Genomic DNA, 23,199 nt, shown 5'->3' with positions numbered 1-23,199 from the left:
CTAGAGTATCTCCAGCAATGGCTGCTCTTCCCATTCTGCATCTCAAATCCCCTAAGGATCTGCTCTTGGCCGCCTTTTCCTCATCTACATGCTGGTCCTTAATTGACCATCTGTATGGATGTAGGGTCAATTTCTGGATGTATGCCGATGGCTTCCAACTCTACCCCCCCCCCCCCCCCCCCATGCCTCTGTGCTGTCTGACATCCAGTCTTGGATGGGCTGTAATTTCCTCCAGTTAAACATTGGGAAGACTGAAGCCATCTCAGGATGTGAAGGCCTTAGAGAGGGTGCAGAAGAGATTTACTGGAATGATTCCAGGGATGAGGGACTTCAGTTACGTGGATAGACTGGAGAAGCTGGGATTGTTCTTCTTGGAATGGAGACGGTTGCGAGGAGATTTGATAGAAGTGTTCAAAATCATGAAGGGTCTAGACAGAGTAGATAGAGAGAAACCCTTCCCATTGGTGGAAGGGTCAAGAACCAGAGGACACAGATTTAAGGTGATTGGCAAAAGAACCAAAGGTGACATGAGGAAAAGCTTTTTTACACAGCGAGTGGTTAGGATCTGGAATGCACTGCCCGAGGGGGCGGTGGAGGCAGATTCAATCATGGCCTTCAAAAGGGAACTGGATAAGTACTTGAAAGGAAAACATTTGCAGGGCTGCGGGGGAGTGGGACTAGCTGGATTGCTCTTGCAGAGAGCTGGTGTGGACTCGATGGGCCGAATGGCTTCCTTCCATGCTGTAACATTTCTGATTCACTATCCTTGGCCTCTGCCACAAACTCTACCTTTTTGACACTGATTTCACCCCCTCTCCCTAGTCACTCTCTGGTTGAACCAGACTGTTGCAACCTCAGTATCCCATTCACCCTGAGATGACCATGCTTCCAGCTTCCTGTGCGGTGGAATTCCATCTCTAAACATTTCTGCTACTCCTTTAAAACCCACCTCTTACCAAGCTTTTTTTAACCTCTTCTAATTTTTCCTTTGACTCAGCATCCATTTTTTTCCTTTGGCCTCTCCAGTGACTTGGGATCCTTTTATTCTATGTTGAAGGTGCTCTGTGAATGTTACTAGTTCAGTGGGTTCATCTCACCAGCCTGTGGCCAGGACACAGCAGCTGATTTTGGGACGGAGGTGATGGACTGGTTAATGTTTGCTCCTGTAAACTGGGTTTGAAATCCTGAGATTTCACTGGGGGGGGGAGTTTGCCTTTTTTTCTTTTGAAAGCTCATTGTGTTTTGGGTCCTTGCCTTGTTCCCAGAGATCGAGGGGATGAGACCCCGTGAGCAGAGCACCATCAGTTGTAGCATTACGTGATCCTTGCCAGGGTGGAGCTGCAGACTGCCCGTCTTTGCAGAGGAAGCTTCTGTGTGATTAGGATGTCCTGTTTATAATGGAAGTGCTGCGTGCGTTTGTTCCTGAACACTCCTTCCATTTGGGGGGGGTTGGCAGGAGATCCCAGCCTGTGCTGTAAACGTGCCTCTATTCTGCTTGGAAGGATATTGAAGTTTTTCTCTGACAGTGGGGAATTGGTGATCTGAATTGATGGCTTGAGCAGACACGAGTGATATTTTCTCTTGTCTCAATGAGTGGCAGCAAAAAAGGTTTCATTTTTCTCTTGAGAAATTCAGTTCTTTAAACGAGGGTCGAGCTGAGTTTGGGAGAATGTTCAGCTCTACCTTGTACATCGGGAATTGGGCCGGTCTTGTGTCCTTTATTAAACTCCTGTCTGGATTATTTGCCTGTTTTAGTCCCAGGACCCTGCCGAATGTAATTGTTTGCTGCTTCTCTGTAAATTGACGTTCTATCTGTATTAGGGGGGTTGGGTCCCAGGCCTGGGTTAGTCCTCTCCCTCCATGAGGATTGGATATGTCTCTCTCCATTTAAATTGGCCAGACTTTGTACTTCAGACTGAATTTTGTTTAATCAGAAATTCAATAAAACTGCCATTGATTCTGCTCCCACAGAACGGAGCCAATTTGTAAGCAGTTGGCTCTTCACCTTCGTTGGCAGTACTATGCCCTTTGCCCCCAGTGCCTTGTGCCCCCTTTGCCCCTCCTGCCTAATTGGCGCTTTATGTGGCAGGTGCTTGCAGTTGTTGGCTGCTTGTTCCAGGCTTCCCTGTGGGAGGAACTGCAGCAGATGTGCTCCAGCTGTGTTGCGCTCGTGGCCTTGAACTGTACTTTAGTGTACAGAGGATGCAGACTCGCTATCTTAAATAACCCAAGCTGGAAGATTTGGATCAAAAAACCTCGTTTTATTTAAAGGGTTTGAGGCATGGGACTATTTTGAACTGGAGGATTGTGATGTATGGTCACTGTTTCAAAGGGCTAGGAATTCATTGTTCTGCAGAGGGAGCAATTTACTGGGATCCATTTTAATCACCATCGTAAACTGGAATCAGATAACCTCAGTCTCCTGCTTTGAAATCTCAACCGCCTAACTTTTTTTCTCTGAACTTTTTAACTATTTGATAGCTGGAGCTAACGGCTTGCGCACCACTAACTCAATCCTGCCTGATGTTACTGGCAACGTTGGTGGAAGGAGCAGTGACACATGGTGTACACCTGGAATGATAAATTCCACAGCAGTGGCTCAGTGGGTAGAGTGCACTCCTGAACCAGAATGTCATGGATTCAAGTCCCACTCCAGAGACTTCAGCACATAATCTAGGCTGACCCTCCCAGTGCCAGTACTGAGGGTGTGCTGCACTGTCGGAGGTGCCATCTTTCAGATGAGATGTTAAACCAAGGCCCCATTTGCCCACAGGTGGACGTAAAAGTTTAAGAGCAGGGGAGTTGTCCCTGGTGTCCTGGCCAATATTTTTCATCAACCAACAATTTAATAAAAATTATCTGGTCCTTGTGGGATCTTGCTGTGTGCAAATTGGCTGCTGTGTTTCCTACATTACAATAGTGACTACACCTTAAAAGTACTTCATTATCAGTAAAATGCCTTGGAATGTCCTGGAGTCATGAAAGGTGTTATATAAATGCATGTCTGTCTTCAGATGCCAACTTACACGTGCCTCTCTGGTGCAGCGTTGGCCTGCTGGGACATGCTCAGTGGAGGCGGGAGCATGTCTTTGATATTTTGACTATTAATGGTTGTGATTCATGAGAGTTTGGCATTCTCAATACGTAATCGTGTCGGTACAAATTATTTCCGAGTGATTGTCTGCACTGGGTCCCAAACGATCTGATCTTTCTCCTCCTTCCAGTTAGTAGCAATGTGCTGCGAGGTTCTTCCAGACAAGAATCTGTCCTCGTTCAGCAGTGGATCAACTTTGCTGAAAGTGAGCTCATCCCTCCAGTTGCGGCCTGGGTCTTCCCAACTCTGGGCATCGTGAAGTGCAGTGAGCTGGTACGTTCTCAGGCTTGGGCGTTGGCTTTAAAACTGGGCTATGTTTGGTCCAATCCATCAGCCTGCCACTAGTTTATTAAACTCTAATTATTTATTGTAGCACTAACCAGGAGCACTAACTTGACTGTGATGGGAGGCCCAACCTTTATTTAATCCCCAGTGTAACACTCTCCTTGAAGCTGGCATAGTTGGGACTCCATCACTTGGTACTTTGGCTGCAGTTGGTAGCTGGTCAGTGGAGCAGGTAACTTGAAAAGCTGACTCCCTGCCAAGCCCTATTCCTAGGCCGAGAATTGCTGGCCAGCCTCTAAGAGGAGCCTTGGATTAACAACCCACCTGCTCAAGTACCTCAACAAACCCGAAACATCAGCCTGTCTCTTTCACAAAGACTGGGCCTGCTCTGTACTCTTGTTGTTTGGGGCTGCGGTGGTTCTGGTACACTCCCATACGGCCCCTCCCATTCCCTTGCACAGATTTGATCAGTCCACACGCTGTAAACGTGCTGCTTCCCCACCAGCCCTGGGTGCCCGAGTTCTCCTCGGGCTGTGCTCGAGCTATAAATTGCCTTGATGTAATGCTCCCTCCCCAAAGGCAGCCCACCCTTCCTGCTGTCTGTGGGAACGTGAGGCTGTCTATGAAATTAGTGTTCAAGGGAATAGCTCTGACAGTCAGTGAGTTACTAGCCGCTGTTTAAATGACCTCTCGCAGTGCAGCAGGAAATGTAATTCTTTGTTGGACTCGACATGAAATTGGCTGCAGCCTTTGACTGTCGCAAGTTTTGATCCAAATGCGAACAATCTGGAGTGATTACATAATATCTCCACTTTTAAACTTTGCTGTTGAAGGCCAGCCCCTCCCCCTTCATTAACTCTTGCTGTGCACAGCACCAAGTGCACTCTGGGACACAGCCTCGCTGGTGACCAGCTATTCAACCTGGGCCAAGCACAACCCAATCCTCATCTGACAGCCGTGTTAACTTCAGAGCAGGAGTTAGCGAGCCTTGGATGGGTAGGGAACTGGGGAGAGGGGCAAGAAGCCACAGGGTGTTGAGGCCCGTTGTAACTCCTCAAATGCTACCCCTGCTAAAATATTCTAATGTGGCACAGACGAAGAATTGAACTTGGAACCTTCTGGGCTCTTCATATTTGGCCTTTATCAATGACCCTGGGAGAACAGCCTCACACTTGCTTCTCAACAGTCACTGCTCCTAAATGTGTCTGACCATTAAGGAAAAGTCCAATTAACATCAGTCTGGCTCTTGCAGAGCGAGAGGTCATAACCTCCAATCCAATTCTGCAGAACCAAGTGGTGCAGCTTCCAATTTCATGGTTGGTTTGAGACTGATAACTCGAATGGCCACAATGCCATTGCTGTTAGTGTCCCCGACTACAAGCGTCTACATATTTCAGCATTCTAATAGCAGGTATATGTGCATCAAAACTTAGCACTGGCTACAGGTTGATGCTTTCCAGAAGACATCACTCTGTGCCCATCCCCCTCAAGACCACCCCTGATAAATAAGTGAAAAGCATCTAACTCAAGGTTTCCATCTTCATTCCTGTCCCATCAAGACTCATGTTGCTCTACAGATACACCAGTAATACTGAAGATTTGGTACTCTATTCTGCCGTGCTTGCAACGTTTCTGATCAGTTGAACTGCAGGATTGCAATGTAATCTTGTTCTGCAGGTGACTGAGCGAGCTAAAGCAGATGTGAAGAAGGTTCTGTTGTTGATGAATGATCACCTCCATGTCAGGACATACCTGGTGGGTGAGCATATCACTCTAGCTGACATCACGCTGGTGTGTGCAATGCTGGGACTCTATAAACAGGTAAGGATTGTCTGCTGAATGTTGACCTGGTCTGAATTATTCCTACTGTTTTTGTAATTGCAGGAGTCCCTCACTGAAGGTGTCTTCATTCTATCATCTCTCTTGTTCCTCAACCTCTTTAAATTGGTCAAGGTTACAATTGTGTAGGTTTTGTAGTTAATCAAATTGTTTTCTCTGACCTTGGGGTATTTGATGTTGGGCTGGGGAGGAAGATACTGGAGGGCTTTGACTGTGCTCATTTCCCATTGGTTAGTTTGCATCTGTTACTGTTGCAACCAAATTGGAATCCATTTGTTGATTGATCTATCACTGTAGCTCGCTATTGGCATGAGTTAGTTTAAATATCTAAACAGGTAACTGGATAATGTCATGATTTATCTGATTTGTTTTTGATTCCCAAGACTGAGGAGGTGTTTAATTCTGGGCTCAGGCCTGCCTGCACTTTTAATTACCAGAATGTTCCCGTTTCATCGAGCTGGCGGCGACAGTATGGATAGTGATGTGACTTTTCACATCTGCACCACAGAACAGGACTTGGCTAGATTGACTCTGCTTTACATTGGATACAGTAAAGTCATTCAGACTCTTTGTGAAGAGGGAGCTAATCAGTATTCAGTTTGCTTTTTCAACTGATGCCAAATCCATAGTTGCTGCCTGTTTTGTTTTTTATCCCCCTCCCTTGTGAATGCATCAGCTGTCTGCTTTTATTAACTTCTGGATGTTGTGGCTGATTTTCCAATCTATTCTGGGAAAGCTTGATTCTTCAATTTTGGTGCAGGGACAATCTTGGCTCTGGCCGTGATGAGTTGATTTGACTTTTTTTAGATAGAAGAAAAAATCTTCATGGTCGAAGAGTGTACACTGGGCGCAGTGTTGCCATTTCTACTGCTTCATAGAATCATAGAAGTTACAACATGGAAACAGGCCCTTCGGCCCAACATGTCCATGTCGCCCAGTTTATACCACTAAGCTAGTCCCAATTGCCTGCACTTGGCCCATAACCCTCTATACCCATCTTACCCATGTAACTGTCCAAATGCTTTTTAAAAGACAAAATTGTACCCGCCTCTACTACTGCCTCTGGCAGCTCGTTCCAGACACTCACCACCCTTTGAGTGAAAAAATTGCCCCTCTGGACCCTTTTGTATCTCTCCCCTCTCACCTTAAATCTGTGCCCCCTCGTTAGACTCCCCTACCTTTGGGAAAAGATTTTGACTATCTACCTTATCTATGCCCCTCATTATTTTATAGACTTCTATAAGATCACCCCTTAACCTCCTGCTCTCCAGGGAAAAAAGTCCCAGTCTGTCTAACCTCTCCCTGTAAGTCAAACCATCAAGTCCCGGTAGCATCCTAGTAAATCTTTTCTGCACTCTTTCTAGTTTAATAATATCCTTTCTATAATAGGGTGACCAGAACTGTACACAGTATTCCAAGTGTGGCCTTACTAATGTCTTGTACAACTTCAACAAGACATCCCAACTCCTGCATTCATTGTTCTGACCAATGAAACCAAGCATGCCGAATGCCTTCTTCACCACCCTATCCACCTGTGACTCCACTTTCAAGGAGCTATGAACCTGTACTCCTAGATCTCTTTGTTCTATAACTCTCCCCAACGCCCTACCATTAACGGAGTAGGTCCTGGCCCGATTCGATCTCCCAAAATGCATCACCTCACATTTATCTAAATTAAACTCCATCTGCCATTCATCGGCCCACTGGCCCAATTGATCAAGATCCCGTTGCAATCCCAGATAACCTTCTTCACTGTCCGCAATGCCACCAATCTTGGTGTCATCTGCAAACTTACTAACCATGCCTCCTAAATTCTCATCCAAATCATTAATATAAATAACAAATAACAGCGGACCCAGCACCGATCCCTGAGGCACACCGCTGGACACAGGCATCCAGTTTGAAAAACAACCCTCTACAACCACCCTCTGTCTTCTGTCGTCAAGCCAATTTTGTATCCAATTGGCTACCTCACCTTGGATCCCATGAGATTTAACCTTATGTAACAACCTACCATGCGGTACCTTGTCAAATGCTTTGCTGAAGTCCATGTAGACTACGTCTACTGCACAGCCCTCATCTATCTTCTTGGTTACCCCTTCAAACAACTCAATCAAATTCGTGAGACATGATTTTCCTCTCTCAAAACCATGCTGACTGTTCCTAATTAGTCCCTGCCTCTCCAAATGCCTGTAGATCCTGTCCCTCAGAATACCCTCTAACAACTTACCCACTACAGATGTCAGGCTCACCGGTCTGTAGTTCCCAGGCTTTTCCCTGCTGCCCTTCTTAAACAAAGGCTCAACATTTGCTACCCTCCAATCTTCAGGCACCTCACCTGAAGCGGTAGAGATAACATGGCCGTTTGTTTTGGCTGGAGTTTTACACTATATTGAGTGAACCTTGCTGAAGGGGACTCAATAGAGTACCAAATCTTCAGTATTGCTTAGGTGTATCTGTGTCCTCTTGGCCATAATTTTTTAATTTTTCTTCCATCTCCAACCACCTTCCAACACTTGCCATCCCAGAATCTGCAAGAATTGATTATTTCTAGCTCCCTCCCTTGGTATACTAGAGCAGATTTCCCCCCCCCCCCCTCGGGCTCTCTGCTGGATGCCCGAAGGGCCATATACCTGACGTGCCGCACCTGTCAAAGGGGGTGCTCTTGGATTTCCTGGCCATTGCACATCTGCCTCCTGCCAGGGTCTTGTGTTTGCCCCACCCCAATCCAAACACCAGAGCCTGCAGCTACACTCTAGGCCTTCTGGCTGTTCTGCATGACCAGATGGCCCCTACTGTACTGGAGTACCTGGCCTCAGGTACTCCAGGGAGGGAACAGCAGAGGCTCTGACCATCATTTTCTGAGCCTCTCTGGCTACAAGTGTGGTGCCAGAGGATTGGAGGACTGCTAACATTGTGTCATTGTTGAGGAAGGGATAGACCGAATAATTACAGGCCAGTCAGCCTAACCTCAGCAGGCAAATTATTGGGAAAAATTCTGAGGGACGGTATTAATCATTGGCACGGAGTCATCAAGGACAATCGGCATGGATTTGTTAAAGGAAAGTTGTGTCTGACTAACTTGATTGAATTTTTTGAGGCGGTAACGAGGAAGGTTGATGAGGGTAGTGTGTTTGATGTAGTGTACATGGATTTTAGCAAGGCTTTTGATAAGGTCACAGGAAGTAGACTGGTCAGAAAAGTAAAAGCCCATGGGATCCAAGGGAAAGTGGCTAGTTGGATCCAAAATTGGCTCAGTGGCAGGAAGCAAAGGGTAATAGTCGTTGGGTGTTTTTGTGGAAGGCTGTTTCCAGTGGGGTTCATAAAGTTACGACACAGAAGGAGGCCATTCAGCCCATCGTGTCCATGCCGGCCAAAAAAAAGCTATCCAGCTTAATCCCACTTTCCAGCACTTGGTCTGTAGCCCTGTAGGTTACGGCACTTCAGGTGCACATCCAGGTACTTTTTTTAAAATGAGTTGAGGGTTTCTGCCTCTACCACCCTTTCAGGCAGTGAGTTCCAGACCCCCACCACACTCGGTGAAAACATCTCTCCTCAGCTCCCCTCTAATCCTTCTACCAATTATTAAATCTATGCCCCCTGGTTATTTTTCCTTCTGCTAAGGGAAATAATGGATAGGGAGGACCTATCTAGGCACCTCAATTTTATACAGGGCTCAGTACTCAGTCCCTTACTTTTTTGTGGTGTGTATATATCAATGATTTAGACTTAAATGTTGGGAGTATGATTTAATAAGTTTGTGGATGATACAAAGATTGGCCGTGTGGTTGATAGTGGGGAGGAAAGCTGTAGACTGCAGGAAGATATCAATGGACTGGTCAGGTGGGCAGAAAAGTGGCAAATGGAATTCAATGCAGAGAATTGAGATTACATTTGGGGAGGGCAAACAAGGCACGGGAATACACAATAAATGGGAGGATACTGAGGTGTAGAGGATGTGAGGGACCTTGGAGTGCATGTCCACAGATCCCTGAAGGTAGCAGGACAGGTAGATAAGGTGGTTAAAAAGGCATATGGAATACTTTCCTTTATTAGCCGAGGAATAGAATAGAAGAGCGGGGAGGTCATGCTAGAACTCTATAAAACACTAGTTAGGCCACAGTGTGAGTACTGCACACAGTTCTGGTCACCACATTACAGGAAAGATGTGATTGCACTAGAGAGGGTACAGAGGAGATTGAGTATGTTGCCAGGACTGGAGAATTTTAGTTGAGGAAAGGCCGGGGTTTCTTGCTTTCCACCAAAGGAGGCTGAGAGTTTTAATTGAGGTGACATCATGAGGCCTGGACAGGAAGGACCTATTTCCCTTAGAGGTCAATAACCAGGGGGCATAGATTTAAGTAATTGGTAGAAGGATTAGAGGGGAGTGGGGGTCTGGACGTCGCTGCCTGAAAGGGTGGTAGAGGCAGAAACCCTCATTGCATTTAAAGGGTACTTGGATGTGCACCTGAGGTGCTGTAACCCACAAGGCTACAGACAAAGATCTGGAAAGTGGGATTAGGCTGGATAGCTTTCAGCTGGCAGACATGATGGGCCAAATGGCCTCCTTCTCTGCCGTAAATTAATGTTTCCATGATTCTCCCAATCCCAGGACCCCTGCAGACCCTCTAGTTCACAGGAGTCCCAACGCAAGCCTTAATAACTGGTGTCTTCAGGTATTCCTCTGCTGGGGTATCAATGGTCAGACCTTCAGGAAAGTGCATTGGGAGGTTCAGAATAGCCCATGTCTATGAATCCTCACTGGTCCAGTGCCTCTTTTCAGGCACAGATTGTGACCCAAGTTTGGGGATGCTGAAGAAATCCTGAGGCAGGTAGTGGGAGAGGAGACCAGGATGTTCCCGTAGTGTCCAATATCCCAGTTGAGGCCTGTGGGGACCCATGGGTATAAATGACCTGTTTGCATACTAGAAGATCAAGGTAATGCCCAAAATCCTTTGTTGAACCCAATAGATGGAACCATTCAAGAGCAGGATGCCAATTTGTACTCCAACCCTACAATCCAGTTTATTTTAGCCTGTCCAGACTTTGCTTTCAGGTGATTCTGATCCCAAGTAGTTTTTGTGTATGTTGGCATGGGATATCTAAGTTCCTTCCTTGAAGCAATTGGCCCATCAAATCTTTTCCTTCATAGAATATGTGCCATGTACAATTAACTTTAACCTCCGAGGGAAAATTCTGTACTTTATTCCCTGATTTTTAGCCTGGGAGCCAACTTGTAGCATTTGAAGGTAACACCTGTCTAACTCAACGGTGAGTTAACTGGTCCCACCTTTAGCTGGTCTGACAGCTTGGATATCTTGGCTCCTGTACAAGCTATTCTCTGGGCCTTTTTTACAAGTTGGCTCCAGTACACTCATTTACCCCTCCCACCATTCAATCCTGACCCGACTACAGCATTGGGTCCTGCAGACTTCCTTAATCCAGTTTGATTGTGAAGTGGTGTAGCTTTACTGTTTTTGTGCAGACACTCTTTTAATGCAGATGTGCCAAGGTGGCAGTGCCAGATGTGTTACCTAATTGCTCTGCGCTCTTCTGGTTTAGTTGGTCCCTGCTAAATTGGCTGATCTGTTTTGGTGCTCCAGTTGATGCTGGGTGTTACTGGGTCAGGGCTCCTTCACTAGTGTTTGGGCATTGGGGTAAAGGTGGTGTAGTTTGGGCTGTGACACTCTAGGGCAAATTTCCACTTTGCCTAATGAATGAGGTAAATGGGACCGCTGCCTATAGACCTGTATCCAGCATGGATACTGCCAGAGGGAGGAATCCAGCAACTGATTACTTGATCTAGGCCCATCCCCCAACAGTGGGAACCTTTGGCCATCAAGAGGGCTGATCTACTTCCAGTTATTCACTAAATGGCAGGAGAGGCAGTACCTAAATGTGAGCCAACGCTTCCTTGCACTAGTGTGCCTGGAATCAAGTTTAGTGTGAGAATTAAACTTGGTTCTTAACACTTAGTGCATTGTAACTCATTCCTGTCCCTCATGTTCAAAACCCAGCTTTTAATATCTGCAGTGCATTTTTGATTGCTATCAGAACTTTCTGTATAAACATTAGCTTGGAGTGGATTGGTTGTGAAGGCTTTTTGTTTTTTTTAATCCCTGACTATAAAGGGTGACTGCCACTGCAGGATTCACAATGTCTCATGTAAACAGGAACTCTCTCTAATCTGCCCTTTCAGTTCAGTAACTGGTTGTAGTTTGTTTTCCAAGGCAGAAATTACTGTTTAGTGAAGGGTCGAACTCATTACACAAAATGAAGAGCTGAGGCCTTCAGTTCCGACTTGGACGCTGTCATCTTGCAGCACAGTTCTCCTTGTTGAGTTTAGCAAGAGGTACAGGACGCATTGCTTACAATGCTCATGCCAGATAGGTCCACAGGTCCTATTGATTAACCGTTTCCAGCCTTCGTTCTCCTGGTGTGTTTTAATATGTAACATGCAGAGAGCAGTCTATTTCTCATTTGGCACTGCATGTGTAGGGTTTAATTTGTGTACTGCCCCCCCAGTATTGTGGTCTTGCAAAAGATTTGTTTCAAAAACCTTCTCATCTGTCTGTCTTCCATCCTTTATGGATGACTGGTGGTGGAAATGGACTTTGGGAGGGTGCAGGCTCCAAGTTGCAAGAGTTTTAGTTTCAAGTGTTACTCCTGCCCAGGTTGGCAGAACCTACCTTCACCAGTGATTTCCCATTTCACGGGGGACAGAATGCACCAGTACTCCCTCTAGATTCATCGTTGGAGGGAGACTGGGTTGAAGTTGAGAACACTGTTATCCCTTGGACCTTCACATCACTAGACTGCAATCACTGACCTCTTGAATTATGTAAAGAACTCTAGGCTAAGATTCTTTTTTTTAATACTGCTGAATCCTTTAAATGAACGGACGTGGCCTTTGGAGAGTTGTGGGTAAGCTTTCTTCAACTGGACTGAAGTTGCTTTTGCACTCTGAGCCAAGCTGAAGGAAACTAGGCTCACTGTAATTATGTGCCAGCTGCTGGGGTCTCTTTTAATGGGGGGGCAGCAGGGGTCCTGAACTTTGACGTTCCTATTTATTGTTAGAGATCAATTTTTCCCTCTCGCAGTAAGGCTGGGTTTCTGACCTGTCGTTACCTGATGTCTTGCTGCCCGAACTGGAACATTCCACTTCTCCAAGTTCTGATCATCTGCGCACATTCTATTGACTGGCAGTAACCTCGTCTGTGAATTGGCTCCAGTATTGAGATGTTGCAGTATAGCCAAGAGCTGCCCTTGGCATTAAGTGGTTCATTTTGACTCTTTCATTTCCTTTATAGATGGAATGGTAACGACAAGAGTGCTGTTCTCAGTAAGAATTTCACCAGGGGCTGTTCTAGCACTCTGACATGACTAGGGTAGGAGTTAAAGCACTGCTGCTTGTTACATTTGTGGGGGAGGGAATCTTTGTACCCCTGATTTGGGGTGGGGAAAGGAAGAGGGGACATCACCTCTTAGTGTTGAGAGGGGAAATCTTTGTACCCTTGGTTTTGGGGGGGTGGTGAAAGAAGGGAAATCTCTGTTACCCCCCCCTGTTGGTCGTTGGGGGGTTTGTGGGGAGACATCAGCCAGGGTTCTCCACATTGTAATCCAGTGATCCCTACTAGAAAGTGCATGAGTGCGGATGGCAGGTGATGACCAGATCAAGCCTTGTGATTCCCTCCATGGTGAAATTAGCCTCTCTACACCTGTGTCCAATTAAGCAAAGTTCACAGAAATGTCCAGCTTTCATTAAGAGGATGGGATTATGCAAATATGCTAATTTGCCTGATTTAAATTGAATAGCTATCGATTTTAAAAATGGCCCCCAAAATTCCAAACTTCCATTAGTGGATCATTCGAGAGTTGTCTGGTGATGTTTTAGATTTATATAAAATCCAATAATCACCCATGGGAATTTATATAAACTTTTTCAAGGACTATGACCTGGATCCTCACAGCTAACAAACATCTTCCAAGGAGATGTGAGTAATTGTTGTATTTTCTCTCTAGGTCCTTGTGCCCTCTCTATGGGAGGAGTATTCCGATGTAAACCGTTGGTTCACCACATGTGTTAATCAGCCTCCATTCCAGAAAGTGCTGGGAGTAGTGAAACTCTGTGAGCAAGTGGTCCAGTGTCCAGGTAAACAGTAATGGGCAGAGGAATGAGCAATCCCTCAAAGTGCTGCTGTGATTATGGGACAATAATCTCCCAAAGAGGTTCAGGAGACCTTGCGTAGCATGATTTCCTGACTTGGGCAAATCTCTACCTTCTCTAAAAGATAGATGTGAAACACCCTCTTCATATACCATCTGATCTTAAATTGAATTAATCTATTTTGAATTTAGTTCCATTTTTAGCAGTAAATTCCCACTGTCTGCATTCCTTAGTGAAATATTGGATAATATTTTTGGGCAAACTTTTTTGAATTACCAGGTGTAGACTCCAGAGTGATGGATTCAAATGGGCTCTCTAAGGGAGGAGCTAGCACTAATTTGATGGACTGAATGGCTGGGCTGCCTCTTGTATCACTACATGTGTAGTGGGTTTGGGCAAACTTCTTGAGAAACTTCTAATTTTTCTCACTCTGCTCCCTTAAATACCATTGTGAGTCTCCTGTTAATATGCTGTTGCTCTATTACTGTCATTGGGCACATTCTAAACACATACCTAAGTTTCTTAAATCCTTCCCATTTTTCCGTTCTTGATCTTTTGCATTCCTTTCACACTCCCTCAAGTCCAGTATTTTCCTTTTTTTACGTCCTCTTGAGAATTTCAAATTGCTGATCACTGGAATCTTCAGTTATAGCCTGGCTGTATCTAGCCTGCCTCCCAAGAGTAGGCTTAGAATGAACTGATTTAGTTGGCTGGTAACCTGGTTTTCAACTGATTTTTAATCTCTAACATCTGGGTAATTTCCTCATCAGAATTCTAGTTTTTATTTCCTGATCTCAAAACAAAAAATTGCTCGTTCAGCATGGGTACATAAAGCTAGCCAGATTTGCTGATGACTTGAATAGGGACCAAGAATATAATGTATGGGAGTCCTTATAGGAAGGAGGAGGGGCTGCTGTGGTGGCACAATTGAGTTGGCTTGTTGGCTCCAATACAGTAGCTCTTGCTTTCCTAAATCTAAACTGCCTGCAGATGCCACTTCAATAGATTTGGTTTCCCCTTCCTCTCTCTCCTTTTGACTACAGGGCTGTTTCTGATGGTGTGCCCCTGAAGTGAGTGCATTAGCTCCTTAGGCAGGGGGTCTTACTGGGTGCTTCTGATTGATTAATGGATCTGCTGGCACTTGCTGTAGGTTCTTCCATCTCTAGTTTGGCCACAGCCAGGTGCACCACTGTCCTTTTTTAACCCTTGGCCAGTATGGTGTCATCTTGGGGATGGTCAGTGGCCAGATTGAACATTGGAGCAACTCGTTTGGTTTCTGAACAGTGTGATTTATTGCCATATTGCCCAGCAGAAGCCCCTCTGACTAAGGACTGAGGATCTGCAAACTTGATCTGGGGCAGCAAAGTGCAAGTGTTTCACGGTGGAAACAGCATGATTTGTGTTCCTAGTACTTCTCAATCCTGATGAGTTGTACCAGGAGTTTAATGTCATCAATAACTAGCTATCTTAAAATATGCTTAGTTATTAATCAGTAAATTGGAGAGCTCTTATACTAGAATAAATCCCCTGCAAACATTAACTTTCAAGATTAAATGTCTTGCACTCGTTAGTTTATAGCTGTTTGTATTTCTTTCCTGTGAGAAGCTTTTGAAAGACCAAATGATGTTGCCCTAGTTGAAGAGAAACCATTAATCTTGTACAGCGGTTCTTTGCTTATCTACAAGAACTTGTATAGGAGTTGGCTTTTTTTGGATGAACTAGCTAAAATGTAATTTTCTACAGTTTGGAAATAAATGCAGCTTAATTTTTCTTAAAACAGCCAGAAAATCATTGGAAACTCCAACTGAACAAGATGTCACCAAAGAAGCTGCTACAGTGGGGATTTGCTTGATGGGAGCTCCCAAAGAGAGTAGATCCAATACAGAGGAAGTTGGCCCAGTAGATTCAGAAATGTCTAAAGAAATGGCTGCCATTGAGGTCAGCATGGTAGGACCTTCTATTGCAGATAGACCAGTTGGTGAAGCTGATGATGTCGATCCTCCTTTGAAGGTTAGACCAGCTAAAGTTGAGTGTTTGTTAGATGCCTCAGAAGAAGAACTCTCCGTAGTGTGTGCCGCTAAGGAGGATAGAACAAATGAAGTGAGGTTGGTGGTTGCTCCTAGAGAGGTTAGAACCACCAAAGAGGAAGGTGGCAGAATACATGTGTTCAAAGAGGAAGCTACATCTGTCAGTGTGGATGTTTGTGAAGAGTTAGTCTGCATAACTGGTCCATCAAGTGAACCAGCTAAGGAGGAAGCTGCAGTGTGGGTCCAAGTGGAAGGAGTTTCTGAAGAGACCAAGTCAATTGAAGCATCAAATGTGCTTGCAGCTAAAGTGGATAGTTCAGCTGAAGGGAAAGCTACAACTGAAGTCAGTGTAACGTCCTCTTTAGGAGAGGACAGACCAGGTAAAGTTGAAGTGAGCTTGGTAGGTGATTTGAAAGAGGAAGCTGTGGCTGGAGTCTGCACAGCAGGAGCCTCTGAAGAGGGTGGAGTAGTTGAAGTAAGCCAGCTTGATGCACCTCAATGGAATAGAGGAGTTGAAGAGGCAGCCATGGTTAAGGTCAGGCTGGTAGATGCTTCTCAAAAGGGCAGTTCAGTTGCTGTGCAGGTAGTGGATGCTTCTAAACCAGGTAGACCATCTAAAGAGGAAATTGGCATAATGGGTGCATCCAAAGATTGGCTGGCTAAAGAGGAGGCCATGGGTGAAGTCTGTATGGCAGGATCATTGAATGAGGCCAGAGCAGTTACATTGAGGACACTAGATCCTTCCAAAAAGGATGAACCATGTAAACAGGAAGCTACCAGTGAAGTAGGTACTTCTAAGGAGGATAAACCCACTAATGTTGAAGTGGGCTTGCTAGATACTTTGCAAGAGGAAGTCCACAAAGTTGATGCACCTGTAGAGTATGGATCAGTTGCAGTGAGTGTAGTCAATGCTCCCAAAGGAGACCAGACAACTGAAAGTGGGACAGTGGATCCATCCCAAGCAGATAAACTGGCTGCAGAGGAAACCATGGGGGCTTCCGGAGAGTGTGGTGATGGGTGGGATCCCACCCAATCACCTGAGAGGTTGAAGGCTAAAGATCCTTTTGCTTGCTTGCCGAAGAGGTAAGTCAGTTGGTCCGTCTCGTGTGGAGCTAGTTTCCCGTTTGTGTTGGGCTATGGTTGGTTGATTATATATTCTACATAATACACCATGGCTATGGGATACACCTCCTGTAATTCCTAATTTACACAGCAAGCTGTAACTACATGTTGCTGTCCAGTGTGGGTCTTCACTAGCAATTCAAAAGGTTGTGATAAATTGACAGCCCATGTGACAATTATCCCCAATGTAACTGACCTTCAAAAGCTTTGTCTCTGGTCCATAGCACCATCAGCACAGAATTAAACCATTTTGTGCCAGCTCTTTGCTACTGTCCTACATCCTCCTCTTAAAGCTATCTTCCTTTGCTTGAAATTCAGTCTAATCTTACTGAGTAACTTTTTCTGCCCCAGCTACTCCGTGGCCAAGCATTCCATGCTTCTCCATCAACTGGATAAAATAAATTTTCTCCTAATCTATCTCAAACTTAGTTGAAGACCTCATCATTGGATCCCAACCAGAGGAAGTAGTCTTTCCCATTGCACCAAACCTTTCCATAATCTTGAACACTCTTAAATCTCCTCTTGGCCTTTGTTCAAATGGAAATAGTCCCAGCATTTCATCTCCTCCTCCCATCCTGACTTGACTCTTCCAATGCTCTCCTGGCTGACCTCCATCTTCCACCCTCCATAAACTTAAGCTCGTCCAAAGCTCTGCTGCCTATAATCCTAACTCCCACCAAGTCTCATTCACCCATCACCCCTGTGCTTGCTGACCTACATTGGCTGAATCTGAACAGCTCGTTTTTAAAAAAAAATTCTCATCGTTGTTTTCAAATCCCTCCATGGCCTCGCCCCTCCTTATCTTTGTAACCTCCTAGATCTCTGCGGTCTTCCAATTCTTGCCTCTTGCACATCCCTGATTTTAATCTCTCCACCATTGGTGGCCATGCCTTCAGCTGCTTAAGCCCTAAGCTCTCGAATTCCCTCCCTTTACCTCTCTTAAAACTGACTTCTTTTGCCAAGCTTTGTCACCTGTCCTAATATCTCATTGTGACTCGGTCACATTTTGTTTGATAATTGCTCCTGTGAAGTGCTTTGGGTCTTGTATTAAATGTGCTACATAAATGCAAGTTGATGAATCTATATTGTCCAATCTTTTGTGGTATTAATGCTCTTTCTATAAAGCACTGCACTCTGGCCCAGCTAATTACTTGTACAGATTTATTTTAACCTCTTCCTCTTGTACTTGCTCCTATACTCTTGGCCTTTTTATGGCTTTGTGGTGCACCAGATTCTTCCATTAAAGGATAGTCATGTAAACAGGAAGCTTCCATTGAATTCAGTGCAGTAGGTCCGTCTAAGGAGGTGATGCCCATTAATGTGAGTCGATACTTTGAAAGAGGAAGTGAGTATTTTTGAAACAGCGCCCTTGTGTTGGTAGCGTATTATGGTTTCCTGTGGTTCACCACTTCAACTCTTCAATCCAAACAGTTTCCGTTAATCCTGACTGTTTCCTGCCCATCCACCAACTTTCTATCAATACTCTTGCATTTCCTTGTACCATAGGCTGAATTTGTGACCAGACATCTTAAGTGGCTCTGAAAATCTATCGACATTGCATCCGCTGCATCCCCTCCACCTTTCCACTATTTATAAATGACTTGGATGAAGGGATACAGAGCTGACACTAAGTTAGGTGGCACAGTAAAGTGTAGATGGGAGCAGAAAGTTGCAAAGGGACATTGAGATTAAGTGAGTGGGCAAAACTGTGGCAAATGGTGTTCATTGTGGGAAAGTGTGAGGTCATCCACTTTCTATCTAAAAGATAGATCCGTTTTTTTAATGACTTGGGTGTACAGGGCACAATTTCAAAGTTTGCAGATGACCCCAAACTTGGAAGGGTAGTGAACAGTGAGGAGGATAGTGATAGACTGCAAGAGGATATAGACAGGCTGATGGCATGGGCATGGGCAGACACGTGGCAGATGAAGTTTAACATGGAAAAATGTGAGGCGATGAATTTTAGTAGGAAAAATGAGGCAATATAAACTAGAAGGCACAATTCTAAAAGTGGCAGAGGGATCGGGGGGGTGTATGTGCACAAATTAAGATGGCAGGGGAGGTTGAGTTTTAAAAAAAAAAAAACGTACAGGATCCTGGGCTTTATAAATAGAGGTATAGAGTACAAAAGTAAGGAAGTCATGATTAACCTTTATAAAACACTGGTTCGGCCACAACTGGAGTATTGTGTCCAGTTCTGGCCTTGGAGAGGGTGCAGAAGAGATTTACTAGAATGATTCCAGGGATGAGGGACTTCAGTTACGTGGATAGACTGGAGAAGCTGGGATTGTTCTCCTTGGAGCAGAGAAGGTTGAGAGGAGATTTGATAGAGGTATTCAAAATCATGAAGGGTCTGGACAGAGTAGATGGAGAGAAACTGTTCCCATTGGCAGAAGGGTCAAGAACCAGAGGACGTAGATTTAAGGTGATTGGCCAAAGGTGACATGAAGGAAAAACCTTTTTTCACAGCGAGTGGTTAGGATCTGGAATGCACTGCCCGAGGGGGTGGTGGAGGCAGATTCAATCATGGCCTTCAAAAGGGAACTGGATAAGTACTTGAAAGGAAAGAAATGTGCAGGGCTGCGGAGATAGGGTGGGGCAGTGGGACTGGCTGGATTGCTCTTGCATAGAGCCGGCGTGGACTCTATGGGCCGAATGGTCTCCTTTTGTGCTGTAACCTTTGATTCTAAATGGTGACAATGTCAAAACAGTGATAAATTTTTGTTAGGTAAAGGTATTAAGGCAGGTAAATGGAGTTAAGATACAGATCAGCCAGGTATAATTGAATGGAACATGCTTGAGGGGCTGAATGGCCTGTTCCTAGCTACTGTATCACTCTATAATCAGTCACTTCAAAACATTTGTCAAGCAAAATTTGCCTTTAATAAATCCATACTGACTGTGTTTGATCACCTCATGCATCTCAATTCACAAATTTCATGTTGAATTTATAGACTTAAGGTTTGCCCATAACTATATTCCAGTCTGTCCAATGCTAGTTATCTGTTTAACCTGTCAATATCTTGCATGAAGCACTTGTGGAGATTTCAATTGCAGTCTGGACCATAACCCAGATCCCAAAAGTGAGAGGCCACTCTCTGAACCACCCAATTCCCAGTGTATTAATTCTGCAGTCTGGTTAAAGTTGAGTGGGCTTTTCTATAGTATGTCCAGTGCTGAATATTGTTAACAGCATGGAAATCCTAGATTATCACTTTATTTTTCAGTGCCTTTATTCTGGATGAGTTCAAGTGGAAATACTCAAACGAAGACATCAGTTCTGTGGCACTTCCCTATTTCTGGGACCACTTTGACAAGGAGGGCTGGTCAGTTTGGTACATGGAGTACAAACACCCCGGAGAGCTCAGCCTGGTCGCCTTGAGCTCCAATCTAATAACTGGTCAGTAAACAACCGAGGAGCATGAACCATGTTTGCTGTAATCTAATGTCCATCTGCTTTTAGGATATGAATTGCTACTAATATCAGTAATGGCTACATGTAAGGTTGCCAACCCTCCAGGATTGTCCTGGAGTCTCCAGGAATTAATTTCCTGGACACTGCTGCAAGTAACCCAGGAGAAAATTCCTAGGAGCATTAAAACAAATTTTGTGTTTCATTATCTTTGAACACTTGTGTTTATTAATTAAAAATATTGGAGATGGGGAAACATGGTTTTTGACTGGATGATTCTTGACTGACAATCAGATAATGGAGTCTTTTCACTTCCCAATTGGCTGTGGGAAGGCAGGACACTGAGATTGGACAAGGTGGAAATGTGGGGGCGGTGCACCGCAGGGATGGACATGTCGGGTGACCAATGGCAGAATTGTAATGCGTGGGAGATCATGTGATGAAACCTCCTGGAATATAACCAACCCTGGCTACATAGTTGGAGCTTTACTGGCTGTTGGCTATAGAATCTAATGTTAGGAATATTCCTGTGGTATTTTAATGGGGAGGAGAGGATTTGTAACCTCTAACCTCCTTCAGCCCATCCCCAATGTCCATCACTCCACCATTGTTGGCCGTGCCTTCAGCTGCCTGGGGCATAAGCTCTGAAATTCCCTCCCTGACTCTACCTCCTTTTTAAGAAGCTCCTTTTAAAACCTATCTCATGATGTGGCTTGGTGATGAATTTTGTCTGATTACACTCCTGTGAGGAGCCTTGGGATGTTTTACTGTGTAAATGCATGTTGGTGGTGGCCATTTTAGTAAAATACCTAACTGTTGTCTTTGCCCTGAGCAAGTGCCTGTTATGACCTGATTGTAAACTTGTCTACAAGTATTCTGTTATCACAAACTAGCAGAGTTTTTGGTTTCAGGCATGTTAATTCTAGTCTTTATTTACCTAGAATGCAGTGTAAATGACCAGAACCCAATGGGCATTGACATCTGTGGGATATTGCTAACTAACACACATCCTCTAGGGTTGAAATAGCTGTGGCAGTAACCATGTGACTTGGGCTCTGGGTATTCTGCCTCTTGAAGGTTAACCTGAGTCTGTCCTACTTGTGGAAGTTTGTTCTAACCCCAGTGAGTTGGACAAGTCTTGGTGGGAGTGTTGCTAAATCTGCTGTGATATTTGCCACTTCCATGAGAACCTAGAAATTCAAGGGGCTGATACCTCTTAAATAGGTCCATGTAACAACCAACCATGGCATTCTTGAGCAGGCCTTGTGCAAATTGGTTGACCTCTTTGCTACCCACTGGGTAAATGGATTAGCCTAGTCAATTAACTAGCCTGGATAAGGTGTGCTTGCTACTGCCAGGATAGCATGGTGTATTGGGAAGGATTCTGCTCATTTGCTTTCAAACATCTTTCCATCCAATGCAGGGATGTTCCAGCGTTTAGATGGGCTGCGGCAGCATAGCTTTGCCAGCGTGATCCTCTTTGGGACTGACGGCGACAGCTCGATCTCTGGGATTTGGATTCTGCGAGGGCGGCAGCTTGCTTCTGAGGTCAGAACTTGAGTTGGGTAGTTTGAGGATTTTTAGTTGAATCTTTCCAAGACGTGACTCGGCAGTGAGTGGAAAGTGTGCAAACGGGAGGTAGTTTTTCGTTTGCTCTGAAGGGTCTGACTTGTGGGTAGTTTGGGTACAAAAGTGCAACCCTATTTCTAGCCTAATGCCCCCACAGGTAGCGGTGAGTGGATAGCAGTCAGGAGCTAGCACATCAACCCCCTGCCTTGCCCCAGGGCATCAAAGCCCATTCTAGTGCTCTGGCTTAAGATCCACTTTCAGCAAATCAAACCTGGGACCTTCTAGTTGGGTTTTCTACCCTGGGGCTGTCCCTCTTCCCCTTTATCAAGTCATAAGGGCTGAAAAGGTTTGTGGCAATATGTTAAGGTAGAATGTGCCTATTCCCTCAACCACCTTATTATAATCCCTCAATCCTTTATCTTGACACTCGCCTGATCTCTGGAATGATGCTGTGCTTAATTTTAAGATGTGTCCCCTTGTATTTGACTCTTTGCAGCTTTCCCCCCTCTCCTGCCGAGGAAAAGTCTCATCTGAAAGGGATTGAGATTAGTGACTGTCATTCTGCAACTATATTTACCTTGGCCATGTTGGATCACATGCCTACACTAGTTGGCTTCACCACTGTTCCAAGTCTCTGCCCTCCCCTTACCTGCTCTTGGGCCTGTACCTGTGCCATTTGAGTTCTCCAGGACCTGAGCATAGCCTATGATTGACCTTGTGCATCGTTAGAGGTAGGCCTGCTCTGTCACATGGTTCAACTGAAGTCCTGAGTTTCCCTCGGCGGGGGGAGCTTGTCCTATACACTCTCTACCCTGGTGTAATCATTCACTTACTCCCTAAATATGAGGCCCTGTAGTTCTGGAGATGTCCTACCCCCAGCTCTAATTGTACTTGTATTCCTCCCCAGCTGAATGAAGATAGGCAGGCAATTGAGATGTATTCCTGGAAGAAGTTGGATGTGGACACCGATGAATGTAAGACTCTGGTTAATGAGTACTTTGCCTTGGATGGAACCTTCAGACATGTGGGCAAACCCTTCAATCAGGGAAAAATCTTTAAGTGAAAGGACTTGGAATGACGACACATCAGTTGATGCCATTGGTGAATCAGCTGGTCTCCTGCACCTTTGGACGCACAATCTCACTAGATATTGCACAGTGTAAACCTGGAGCTCAGCTACAAGAAAGTATTTGAAGAAATTTATATCTATATGGAAAAAATGAAGAATAAAGCATTTCAAAACCAATCTGAAGCTCCTTTCTTTACAATATTAGTCAAACTCTAACCATGGTATGAAAACCTTCATTGAAGGAGGATGGTCTCTCTAATATTGGTTTTGATAGGGGGAAGGGAAGAGCAGGGATGAGGGTATCACATGACTAGATGCAGCAGTGTTGTGTTCCTGGTACAAGATCTAAAATAGGTTTGCAGTGCATGAGTATGAATGCACAAAGTGTGGTAAACAAGGTTGGTGAACTGCAGGTGCAAATAGCCACATGGGCATATGTTGTGGTGATAATGGAGACCTGGCTCAAAGGGCAGGATTGGGTACTAAATATTCCTGGATACAATGTGTTCAGGAAAGGGAGGGGGGGTGGTGGGTGGCAGTATTGATTAAGGAGAATATTGCAGTGCTGGAGAGAGGGGATGTCCTGGAGGGATCAAGGACTGAATCTTTGGTTAG

The 23,199-nt window shown here is 45.0% G+C and overlaps 1 protein-coding gene across 1 annotated transcript in view; it reads left to right on the top strand.

Moving 5' to 3' along the window:
* Window positions 1-22,761, top strand: part of LOC137305854 (elongation factor 1-gamma-like) — a 38,195-nt gene extending 15,434 nt beyond the window's left edge. The window contains exons 4-10 of the mRNA XM_067974789.1: window positions 3,225-3,367; window positions 5,057-5,200; window positions 13,241-13,370; window positions 15,166-16,495; window positions 19,762-19,934; window positions 21,370-21,494; window positions 22,423-22,761. Of these exons, the coding sequence (XP_067830890.1) occupies window positions 3,225-3,367; window positions 5,057-5,200; window positions 13,241-13,370; window positions 15,166-16,495; window positions 19,762-19,934; window positions 21,370-21,494; window positions 22,423-22,578 (2,201 nt within the window). The 3' untranslated portion in view covers window positions 22,579-22,761. The remainder of the gene's footprint in view (window positions 1-3,224; window positions 3,368-5,056; window positions 5,201-13,240; window positions 13,371-15,165; window positions 16,496-19,761; window positions 19,935-21,369; window positions 21,495-22,422) is intronic.
* The last annotated feature ends 438 nt before the right edge of the window (window positions 22,762-23,199 follow it).

Source organism: Heptranchias perlo, chromosome 41, assembly GCF_035084215.1.
Source record: "Heptranchias perlo isolate sHepPer1 chromosome 41, sHepPer1.hap1, whole genome shotgun sequence".
Lineage (NCBI taxonomy): Eukaryota > Metazoa > Chordata > Chondrichthyes > Hexanchiformes > Hexanchidae > Heptranchias > Heptranchias perlo.
This window is presented reverse-complemented; position numbering and strand designations above follow the sequence as displayed.